The sequence below is a fragment of the Watersipora subatra genome, chromosome 4 (genome assembly GCF_963576615.1).
Source record: "Watersipora subatra chromosome 4, tzWatSuba1.1, whole genome shotgun sequence".
NCBI lineage: Eukaryota > Metazoa > Bryozoa > Gymnolaemata > Cheilostomatida > Watersiporidae > Watersipora > Watersipora subatra.
Window position 1 is genome coordinate 21,285,585 of NC_088711.1, and position 12,607 is coordinate 21,298,191.

Consider the following 12,607-nt stretch of genomic DNA (forward strand, 5'->3'; position numbering starts at 1 on the left):
TGATACCATATAAAACAGCCCAACCACTGCAAAAGAAAGTTGAATCACGGTCTAACATTGCGTTGCTACCTTGACCCCGATGTAATATACTCATCTCATTGGACAAATATAACCACTCTAAGAGCAACATGGCAGCTATCCGGTCGGCTTTTCGGTATTCAGGTAAATGAACAAATAAATCATTACAACTTGCAAACCTAACTGGTACACATGAATGATGGAGCTCAAAATAAATAGAAGATAACTTATTTTAGACACATATATTATTATGTCGTTAATTTTTCAACTTCGCTACAAATGGCAATCTTATGAAGACTAATCATAGTCTGCAAGCCTCTGATGACAGCGAACGCTATTGACTACTCTTCGAAAAAGATCTACTTTTTACCTTTTCATCTACTTGTAAAAATCTTTTAATTGATCGAAGCAACACAAGTATGATCACTTGCTCTGATGTGAGTGACGAACCACCCACAATGTGTGCAAGTAGCCCCATATTATTTTGACAGTTTTCTTCCACGTATTGTATGTGATATGAGAATTGGACCATGTAACAAGGATGATTACTACAGCAATATGCTGAATATATGTTTTACATTTTGTCTCAATCATAACTCGTATACCCACTCCATTTTACATTGCTGATGTTTTATAGGGTTCTATGATCTTGGGGGTTTTCAAAGCTTCAATAAATTTTAGCGAATTTTACTAAGCGTATTTAATAGTTTTTATTGCATATAGATATTTTGTTTTTGAAGCTTTACGTTGGACGTTAGAAATGAAAGTTATACATTCCCTAGTAAGAGACTTGGAAGTTGCTTGGGTGAAGCTGCTGAGACTTTATAAATTAATTGTAGATCCTGGTTAGTTGACATAAGCTACATCTTCACAAGGCCATCACACTGAATTTTATATTACAATCAGAAATAAGGCAATTACCGTAATAACCCAAGTATGATGCTCCCTTTCTCTCCCAAATTTCAACCCTTAAGGTTGGGGGAGTATTATAGGCCTACTTGTAAATTAACGTCAGCATAAGGGAAAATTGAAGTTTGTAATAAATTTTCTTGGTATGTTTGTGGTATTTTATCAATCAGTATAATACAGAGAGGGCAGTTGCAGGATTTAAAAAAATCTGCTTTGTACCGTGCCATGCGGGCTATAAGACACAATAAGCGTAGGCCTACAAAGAGAACTAAACTATTTTGTAACTTGACTTACAGTCTGCAGTTGTAGCGAAGAGGATAACGTTGAATAATATTCACTCGTATTATGCTTACTATCGATGTAACGGTGTTTTTCAGGTAAGTCTATGCAGACATGCCTACGAACTATGTACACGGATAGCAGGTCCAACCTTAACATTACAAAAGAAACAAAGGTGATATGCCAGGGCTTCACAGGGAAACAAGGCACTTTTCACAGCGAACAAGCCATGTTATATGGTACAAACATGGTGGGAGGAACAACTCCAGGAAAAGGCGGTACATCTCATCTGGGACTACCTGTTTTCGACACAGTTCAGGAGGTGATGTCTTTTAAATATTAGCCTATCGTGTTGAAATATGACTTTCAGTATTTCTCAACCGGTCTTGGTCTTGCAAACTGTAATGTCATAATAAACACCAATAATGTACAGTTTATGCACTTATGAACTTTCCTTGTTTTGCGTGGGTCATTTTTATGAAAGAGGTTACTGTCGTTCTGTGGAACACCTTTTTGCTAATTTTGGCAGTTGTCGGTATGTCGATGTATCTAATTTATCTAAAATCTTTCCGGTTGTCTCAGTAGATTTGAACATTGTTTACTCACATATTTTTTATTGCGTATCGTATTTCATTTATTATTTGTAATTGAATGAAAACCTCTATAAATTATTTAAAAAATATAAGATTAATGTTTCTACACTCACAGACTGGATTGTCCAGTTAATGAAATTCATTGTAGAATTATGTACTATATAGGGTTGGGAAAAATTATGATTTTTTTCGGATCTGCTTTTTTGCTGTTGATATAATTTGATTTTTTCGCTTATTTTGGCGCATTTAGTTTGTCTATTTAGTGCATTGCACATTAGAATGCTGGTGCACCCACTTTTTAGAATTTGTAACTTAAATGCTATAATTTAACAAATTCTTATATTTTTCACATTCAACAGTCTTATAAAGTTATAATGTGCAAACTACATATAAGTTAGTGGAGTAGAGCTGCTATCAGTTTCACCTAAATGAGAGTATCAGACAAACAGGCAGTGTGAGGTAGTGAGGGAGAACTGTGCCAGTCACAGTTCATACTTCACAATTAATCTTTCTTTTAGGTTTGTTAAATAAGCTCATAGGTTCGAATTTCAAGTCTTTCTAGAGCACAGTACTACAGATGCAGTTAATTATCTTCATCAAACTTGAAACATCATGATAGAGGCGTACTTGAAGTTTTGTTATACAGACATCTAAACCAGATTGTTTGTCAAGAAACACTGATTTTTATAAATTTGTTAAAAATGAAACTAATCATGATTTCATTCTTCGTAAAAAAATCGTGATTTAAATCAACGATGTAAATCATTTGTTTTTTACGTGCCAACCTTTTACTACCGATATTTGTGTTGGTAACTCATAGATCAGGCTGAAATCATTTTTATAAAGTCACTTTTAACACTCGCCACTAAATGGCTGATCGGTCGATTATATTGCAAATCTTTTTTATCGTCTAATGTTTACTTATAAACTGGAGTGTGGAGTAGCTATCAATTTGCATCGGTAATAATAACACAAGTATTTAAGGCATAACTTTATGTATCTATACAGATAACTCTATGTATCTATACAGATAACTCTGTGTATCTATACAGATAACTCTATGTATCTATACAGATAACTCTATGTATCTATACAGATAACTCTGTGTATCTATACAGATAACTCTATGTATCTATACAGATAACTCTATGTATCTATACAGATAACTCTATGTATCTATACAGATAACTTTGTGTATCTATACAGATAACTCTATGTATCTATACAGATAACTCTATGTATCTATACAGATAACTCTATGTATCTATACAGATAACTCTATGTATCTATACAGATAACTCTATGTATCTATACAGATAACTCTGTGTATCTATACAGATAACTCTATGTATCTATACAGATAACATTATGTATCTATACAGATAACTCTATGTATCTATACAGATAACTCTGTGTATCTATACAGATAACTCTATGTATCTATACAGATAATTCTATGTATCTATACAGATAACTCTGTGTATCTATACAGATAACTCTATGTATCTATACAGATAACTCTATGTATCTATACAAATAACTCTATGTATCGGTAGAGTATGTTCCTGATTCAAACTACTTGATAATTTATTGTAATCAATTGTTTTCAGGCTAAAGATTCTACAGGGTGTGATGCTTCTGTTATATACGTACCTCCAAGATTTGCAGCTGCTGCAATAATAGAAGCAATCGAGGCAGAGATAGGATTAGTCGTGGCCATTACTGAAGGAATTCCTCAACAAGATATGGTTAGAGTAAAACATAAACTTTTACGCCAGAACAAGACAAGACTGGTCGGTCCAAACTGCCCAGGAATCATCAGGGTTTGTACTCTCTTGCATTTTCTCATCTCGTTTTTATCAATTTCAAGTTGCTATGAGCAAAATTTGGGCGGAAATATTTCACTCAACTGAGTGTAATGTGTGGTTTTTGCTGTTAAACTAGCTTGTCCGATTTTTTAGCCTGGAGCATGCAAGATTGGTATCATGCCCGGACATATCCATCAGCCTGGTAGAATTGGCATAGTTTCAAGGTCAGGCACTCTTACCTACGAGGCAGTTTTTCAAACTACGCGAGCAAATTTAGGGCAGACATTGTGTGTAGGAATCGGTGGAGACCCATTTAATGGCACCAACTTTATTGACTGTTTGGAGGTGTTCCTCGCTGATTCTCAGACAGAAGGTGAGAGATGTTTTTTTGCAAGATCTTTTACTTTTCTTCCAGAGCACTGCACATTATATCGAGGATGCTCCTTCTGTATCACCTTTAGTTCCGTGTCCTCTCTCACCTCTGCACTACCATTGGTACTATGACTAGTTCCCCTTTGGAGTACTGCTAGTCTCACATCTCCGTGGAGTTCCTCAAATCTTACCTTTTTCCTTTGGAGTGCTTTTAGTACGCCCATTTAATTATGTTTAATTTCTATTTTAATCCCATATAATTCCTCTCTTGTACCTCCCATTTATTTTTTGGAGTACATAGCCTTTGTGGAGTCTTTAGTATTACAAATATTATGTTATCTCTGGTATCACCTCTTGTTTTACCTTTGATGTTGCCTCTCGCATTATTTTTAGTTTTAAGTTTTCAGTGTCTGCTGCTGGAAAGAGAAGTTTAGTTGAGACTTGAGCCAACATTTGCTTGTCTCTATAGTGCTTTGATGTTTGTTGAAGGAATCGTGCTTATCGGAGAGATTGGTGGGCAGGCCGAGGAACGGGCAGCTGAGTATCTCATTAAACATAATTCTGTAAGTCAAATTAGCTGACTTAATACATTATATATATTAGTGGATCTAGCTAATATATATCTTGTTGTGGTGCATGCATTGACTATTGGCTCATAATCTAGGTTCTAGTGTGTTGACAATTTATTTTCTGAAACAAGAAAACAATTGTAATATTGACGGTAACGAGCTGCAATGGCTACTCCAGCAGTCTTTTCAAGAATTTTCTGAATTGCTGTCCTAAGAGAGACGAAATACATGTGTTTGCCTATTTTTCTCTTTCGTGATGAACTAATTGGTGATGTAAAACTTTCAGCATTATATTGTATCTAATGTATTACAATATATTACAATATACATAAGTGTGATATACATGCTATATACAAAATATTTTCAACAAGGCTTAGACCTTCAGATTTATCTTCCCTCCTTCAGTATTGTAAAGAATTGTAATGGCTGTTATGGAGGGTTCGTTTACTGGTTGCTCTAGCAGTTTACACGTCTTTTTACCTGAACCGGTGGATGTGCATTTTTTAGGGACCAAATGCTAAACCCGTAGCAGCCTTCATAGCAGGTATAACAGCTCCGCCTGGCAGGAGGATGGGCCATGCTGGAGCCATCATTGCGGGTGGCAAAGGAGGTGCTACGGAAAAGATAGAATCACTGGAGAGTGCTGGAGTGCATGTAACGAGAAATCCCGCTGAGATGGGCACAACCATGCTTCAGGTGCGAAAATACCATAAAGATAGCTGATGGTTCATACGCTTAAAATTGTAATAAAAGAAGCAGCGAATTTAAAAACAAATATTATATAAACTTGTAATTTAATGAAAACTTGATGATAACCTTTTTCAAAAATCTGTTTGAAAACTAACGATACCCATAGCTGCTGCACAGATTATTTTGGTCGTATTAAAATATATATTTGACTACTGGTAAAATTTGCCGTCCATTTTTATAAATATTTTGCCAATTCTATTTCCGTGTGAATATCATTTTGGAAAAGAGATGTGTGGCTATGAGCTTGTATTGTAAAAGCTGCTCGAGCTAATTCTCAGCTTGCACTTGATGAGGATGTATTATGGCTGATCTTGGTCTGAACCTTAACAGGCTGCCTTTAATATTGCAGGCGATGAAAGCAGCCGGCAAGTTGTGAAGGCTGACAAGCTCTCTACACTCATCAGCTGTTTGTGGAGTTGTGTGGCCTTGTGATGACCAACTTTTTTATTTAATAGGTTATTTGGGCTTCATTTCCACTATTTTTGTAGAAAAACAGGTATTCCTCTGCTGTTTGTGTATGTCATTTGTGTGAGTATCCATGTTTAATAAAAGGGGCAGTACTATAGGAATAGTATTTGTTTATCTTTATTATGCGATGAGAGGTTGAAGCCTGTGAAGTAGAGAGATTCTGTGATGTTAAATACTCGTAATAAGCCGGGTAGAAAAAAACAAACAGTATGAAAAGGTTGATGGCAAAAGGTCTTAATCAAAGAAATAAAAAACATTGTCTGTATATTAAGGCAATTTAGTTGTCTTCAGTTGGTCGAACTTTCATAAGGCATTCAAATATTTCCAATAAAATGACAGCAAGCTATAATTATAGTCATGCACATTAAAAGGAAAAGTTAGGCATGCAGTAAATGGAAACAGCATTCACAAGATAAAGCTTAAAATTGAGAGGCAAAAGGACGGATATATATGTATATAAAAACTTGGTGACTAGACTTGGAAAATTGCCAAGTTGAATTAAAATTTTAAAAAAAGAAATAGCAAAAATAAAATGTGAGTTTTGTGGCTGATAGAAATGTGCATAGGTTATCATTTTCAAAGGTTAAGCAAGCTCACCAGATACTCTGATTCAGATCTTGTGTGTTTGCTTGTATCTAGAGTGTACCGATAACTTGACTGGTCTCACTATAAGAAACCCTGGGTGACTTGGAATTGGGTTCAGCTCTTTGCACAAACAACCTGCGACAGTTGTCAAACTTGTTGAGAAAGTGAGTAATTGTGCTAAATACGGTTTTGCTCTCCGGACTACTTGGTTTCTCTCCCAAATACACAAGCATTTTCTCAAACTCCTCCATGGTATCACTCTGCAGTCGAACTAGACGCTGCACTCGATCTTCGGCTGAGCCCACAAAATGTTCCATCACCTCCTGAAACTGATCTTCCGCTGTGTAATGCTTGGCATCTGTAGACAGGTGACTCATCGTCTCAGTTATTTGCTAAAATGGGATTGTTTGCAGGTAGACAAGAACATTTGCATTTTGACGTCCAACTACTTTGAGATGATTTAACGGGTCAATTTACCAACTAATGACTTGTTGACACATTTTAATTAATTACAATCATGCCTCAACATACGAGCTTAATGCATTCCATGGCTTATATGTCAATTTTCTTGTATCTTAAAGCAAATATGTTCTATATAAAATGGCTGAATACAAATTATTCCATTCCCGCCTTCTGGAAAAACCACATACACAGGATAAAAACAGGTACTCGCTTGTTGAGGTATGACTGTAGACTCTACAGTGCAGAGGTAGATTGATGGGTCAGTGAAAAACTCATTTGAGATTTTTGGCAGGTTTAATCCAAACAGCCAATTAAAACAAAGCTACGCCTAGACCAAATTGCATGATCGCATAAGCGATTTTACATAGTTCAGTTTGCTGTCTAGCCAAGTAAGCTGGAAGCAGACAACTACCAGCCTCAATCTTTGCAACCAAGATATTTACTTTGTAAAAAGAGCTTCAGAACGAGCAAGTATAAATTGCAAGCTCTGATTAAATGTCTAAATGAGACAAAGTGAACAAGTTCTGCTTATCTATTTAGACAAACTGGGTTTATGCAAACGGAATTCTGCGCAACTTTAAACAGCCTTAAGAGAATAAACATTTCAATTTTAGAAGAAATCAAAGATCATTTACCTGTAAAACCTCCTGTAGGCTGGAGATCTCCCTTGAGAGGTCATCAAAAGTTACTACAAGATATTGAGCGATCATTGGATTATCATTAGCAAAGTGAAACTGATGAGTATAACATTTCAGCAATGCTAGTCCACCAATAGGCATGTGCTAATGAGAACACAACTACTCAATCACACAACAACTAGTTATTAAAGCACTACAAAAATTTATGGCTACCTTAGGACACTTATGTATTCGCGTCATCTAACTTTCACGTTTTCGCGGAGTCATCCACTCGCGAAAAATTCATGAGCGAAACTAAACTATCATAACGAACGAGCGAAAATGCGAAATTAAATAGCTTTGGTCATTGATATTCACAATAAAATCGCTATATTAGAATTGCAGGCAATTTTCGTGTGTGGTTGGCTCATTGGGCAATTTCTGCTAAACTCATTATAGCTAATACACCGACTGAGCAGCATGGCAAAGCGAATTAAGACAACAGGTTTTGTTGGAAAAGCCAAGACAAATGAGGAAGATGATGATATTAGTTTAGTCACTGAATTTGTAACTGATGAGGATGAAAGTCTGGTAGGGAAAGTCATAAAAATGAATAATAATTATTGTAGTGATGAATTTTATTACCAACCAAAATCAATAACAACCCGGAGCCATGGCCACCGCGTGCTATAAATACTTGAGATCTCATATTGGTACCGCATCAGTCATGGCAGGAGGGACCTTGACGCCATTGATAGTCCAAGAAACAAATGGCAGCAAGCGATCAAATTGCATTATCGATCTCGCCCACACATTTCTACCTGCGGTTTACAAATACAAACTAGTCCCAAATTGAGAAGAAACTCGTACCAGTGAACTGGACCTGAGGAATCTAATTATGTTTGTTCCACTGCATTTATTTTCACATCACTATATTTTCGCACTCATCAGAGCTGCGAAATTAAGTTGCAGCGAAATTTTACTCTGTATGCTACTCACGAAACTAAATACTAGCGAAATATAAGTGTCCTAGGGTATGTGCAAATATTAGTCACAACAGTTGATGCCCTCATGGGACAGTGCAGACAGCAAAGAGATTAGAACTAAGCTAGTCAGGCTCACTCATACCAGCTGACCTGATAGAAAGACTGAAACACAAATCATCAATATTATATAACACTGTCATGGTATTATATATTATATAACACTGTCATAGTAGTAGTAGTAGTATATATATATATATATATATATATATATATATATATATATATATATATATATATATATATATATATATATATATATATATATATATATATATATATATATAATGGGCGGCTAAAACAAGATTGATGACGTAGTTCAGAACTGATACCAGGATTACACCTTGCAATAGGCTGAAAGCTGGTTCACACTATATCGCCGTATGTAGGCGTTAATTCCACAATACTTTGGTGATCGTCTGCGATAACATTGATCACACCCTCACAAACCTATCTGCGTTTACATCAGCCAGTAGTCCGCAGCATGGTGTTCTCATTATACAATGCGCTCGAGGAAATGAGGTCATACTAGTCCTGCAGTAACTGTCATTAAAACAAATATAATCATGAAATCTACAACGGCTAATCACCATCACCGAAGTGGTGCACATTGCACAGGCTGTTGTGTATGTTTGGCGAACTATTAGGAAAGTTTGACAGCTGCAACCTTTCTCAAAATATCCACATTGCCTCGACGATGCCTTCGGTTTACAGTGCGGATAGTTGACAAATAGTTGCCGAGAGGACAACTTCAACGTATGGAGACAGTGTCAACCAGCCTTAACTGAATAATGCTTTATTATCTCTACTCATCTTGTATAATAACCGGCCTTACATAAGTCTATAGATTATACAGCGCTTCATACCTACTAATGGCACGATGCTTGTTAACTTAAGGACATATTTCATCGTAATCATCTGTAAATTCATTTAAACCCATCCGCGTTTACACAGCGAAATGAAACGACATAGTGCTTTCTGTTTATAATGTGTTCGCGGAAACAACAAAATACTAGTCCCGCAGCAACTATCATAAAATAAAATATGAATGGAACAATCTATTTCAGCCAATCAGCATCATTGAAGTGGTGCACAAGCTGGTGTGGATGCTTAGCAAACCATAGGAAAAGTTTGACATCTGCAACCTTTCTCAAAATATCCACATTGCCTCGACGATGCCTTCGGTTTACAGTGCACATAGTTGACGAATAATTGCCGAGAGGACAACTCCATTATATGACGATAAAGTGTGTACCAGCCTTAAGAGATCTACGCATGATGTCATGTTTAAAATATTGACTACTGTCAAGCTTCTACATACAGTTAATCTGTTCTGAGATCTGTTTCGTTTGTTACAGCTGTTCAACTACGGATCTGATATTTCATAATAGACTGCAATTTATTCCATAGCTCAAGAACCTACTATAACTGCTTAATAAACACTAGAGGTGATTAGACATGCCGTTAAATGCCATTATATAAAACTACTCCAAAAGGAAACAACAATCTAAATTATATGTAAAAAATAAATCAATAATGTGATAACCAACAAAAAGACTTCTATTGCAACTACAGTCAAACATGGATAACTCGCCCACGGATAGCTCGAACACATGGTTAACTCGAACGGTTTCTTTGGTCCGTTCCCACGTAATGATAAATTGCTATAGATAACTCGAACTCAACACTGTTAACTCGAACTGTTTTTTGCCCAACGGCTACCAAGACGGTTGTTATCGCTTTAGAAAATCACTTTATTCCAAGCCATAGAGGTAAACCTCAACTTTTCGTAATTCATAAGCGTCGTTATTACCACCATCGGCAAAATATTTTTGTCAACGACTTTTCTAAAGGTTTGGTGAAATTTGATTTATACCAAACATCCGCTCGATCGCCCTTCGGAAGCAAGGTAAAGTGAGGTAATCTTTGCATAAACTTCAAGAAAAATCGGCAAAATTGATCGTGGGAAAAACGCTCAAAAGAGTAAGATGTCTTTTCTTTTGAGCATTTCAACAACGATCAAGTTTTGCCAATGTCAATCTAAAAAACGTCCTGGCAATAACATCACCTCAAACAACAAACCAATCTCAAGTGATAGAAAAATCTCTATACTTTTGGTAGATATTTTTTAAACTTTACATTAGAAGCATTTAATTTGAAACAAGCCATTTGTGCTTTTGATTTATATTATAGTTTGTATATGTACATGTATCTACTAATAAATAAGTAAATACATGGACTTGTGACAGCGCTCTGATAACTTGAATGCTCTGATAATTCGAACACTTTTGCTCGGTCCCGTGAAGTTCGAGTTATCCATGTTTGACTGTACTTTGAAAGTAGTAAAGTGAATGGAGGCTCAACAATGTGTAGGTTCAGAGCTGAAGGTAACTTACTTTAACTTAAAGTTTAAACTAAGTTCGCTTAAACATGTTGTTATGTTTTATTGTTTATATTTTCAAAGTTTTCTTTACGTTTTAAACAATCAGCCTTTTCATGTTTACCTACAAAACCGTGATGCTTAGAAAAACTTCGAACGTTGTATGTTGAAACATTGTATGTTGGAACGTTGTATGTTGGAATTTACTTGGAGTTTAGAGTCAAACATTTGCTGAACTTTTTTGTTGTATCTTAAAAAATCTATTTAAGGCAAAGGTACGCAGAGGTATGACCATAGTTTGGTTTGAAGGACTAATGATTGTCTCATGGAACTAGAATAACTGTCTCACCTTTTTCAGCGAGTAAAACTTGAGAAAGCTCTTCTGAGGTGGAGAAAAGATGAGGAAACTTCTCATATACTGCCTGAACCAGAACATCCAGGAAACTCTTCTTTTTATCCATAGTCTTTGTAGAGTCCAGCTGCAATTATCAATTCCCCAACTATTATAATAGTTGATGCAGTGAGCTCTATATTCTGTTATTGATTGGATTCGCTGTTTCCTGTTCGAATCCAGTTGGAATGATGTCTGAAGTACTGTTCATATAAGCATCAAGAGCTGGTGCAAGTGTGAAGAGTTCACCTTTACAGACAGACAGATTAAAACTATGATTGAACCTGCAACATTATGGCTGGCCAGCTGTGAATCTTTACCAAGGAGATAATCTTTATTTAGCCTATTTGATCACTAACTTAAAGACAAGTCAAGATATCTCTAGGCTTTCACAATAACTGGTTTTTTTCTCACAAGAATCACTGAGTATAAGTTCACCAAGCGATAAATACACTGTGATGTCTATAAGCGCATCAAGGTTATTGATGCTAATCTTGTGCTTGTCCACATATCGCTGCCTTAGATCTTATATATATATATATATATACACGTATATATTTCTCAAAGCTGGTTGTCCATCCATTGTTGTATATGTCCAGCTATAGCTATTGAAATCTTGAAATAAAGAATCTGTAAAGCAGAAAATTTGATCTCTATAACTCCCATTCGCCAGTCCAACACCTTACTAGCTAAACCACAGGAGCTTGATAAGTTCGCTAGGCAATATATGTCGCTATATGGGAGCAAATAGGCTGCAGCTTTCGGTCACGACGCAAAGTCATGGCCTAATGTCATGAGGTAACTCTTATTAGTAAGCTTACTCAAATTATCCATTGGCCATGTGCCAAGGTAATAGCAAGTGGCAGGCAGCTCTAATTACCTCTCATTGTTTATAAGCTGATTTTTAATACCCGGGCAACGCCGGGTAGCACAGCCAGTATATATATAAATCTCAGTGATTGTCTGTCATCTGTGATTCGTGTGCGATAGTTTTAGGTACAAAAAATCTACTACAGAGTGGATTTGAACTCGAAACCTGTAGGTCTGCAGACAGGCGAACCAACCCATTAGGCTGCGTGTCCAACTTGCCATAGCGGTTAATAATAGCGCACATAGTCATTACACCAGTTAAACTAGGCATACTCATAGCATGGTAATTCACCTTATAAGTCTATAAAGTTGAACTAGTTGGTGAGCTCTAAGGATAGGAGAGCTAGCTGGTCGACTAGGATTTAACTGGTCTAAGGATTTCGACTAGCTGGTCAGAATTTTGTCAAGCGAAATTTAACCCACTTATGGGTAAAACAATACTAATGTCGCCTATATTTTGCACTTTACTTCAGGAAGAGTGACATTAATGCTG

General features: G+C 36.2%; 2 protein-coding genes across 2 annotated transcripts in view; one reads left to right on the forward strand and one right to left on the reverse strand.

Moving 5' to 3' along the window:
* Positions 1-121: 121 nt before the first annotated feature.
* Positions 122-5,863, forward strand: LOC137394999 (succinate--CoA ligase [ADP/GDP-forming] subunit alpha, mitochondrial-like). Its single transcript, XM_068081782.1, has 7 exons — positions 122-162; positions 1,305-1,528; positions 3,410-3,622; positions 3,761-3,980; positions 4,469-4,542; positions 5,056-5,244; positions 5,648-5,863. The coding sequence occupies exons 1-7, from the start codon at positions 129-131 to the stop codon at positions 5,672-5,674; spliced, it is 981 nt and encodes a 326-aa protein (XP_067937883.1). The 5' UTR covers positions 122-128; the 3' UTR covers positions 5,675-5,863.
* A 6-nt stretch (positions 5,864-5,869) lies between these two features.
* Positions 5,870-12,607, reverse strand: part of LOC137394035 (delphilin-like) — a 30,532-nt gene continuing 23,794 nt past the window's right edge. The window contains exons 20-22 of the mRNA XM_068080751.1: positions 11,203-11,332; positions 7,449-7,501; positions 5,870-6,743 (exon numbers count right to left, since the gene is read on the reverse strand). Coding sequence (XP_067936852.1) covers positions 6,402-6,743; positions 7,449-7,501; positions 11,203-11,332 — 525 coding nt within the window. The 3' untranslated portion in view covers positions 5,870-6,401. The remainder of the gene's footprint in view (positions 6,744-7,448; positions 7,502-11,202; positions 11,333-12,607) is intronic.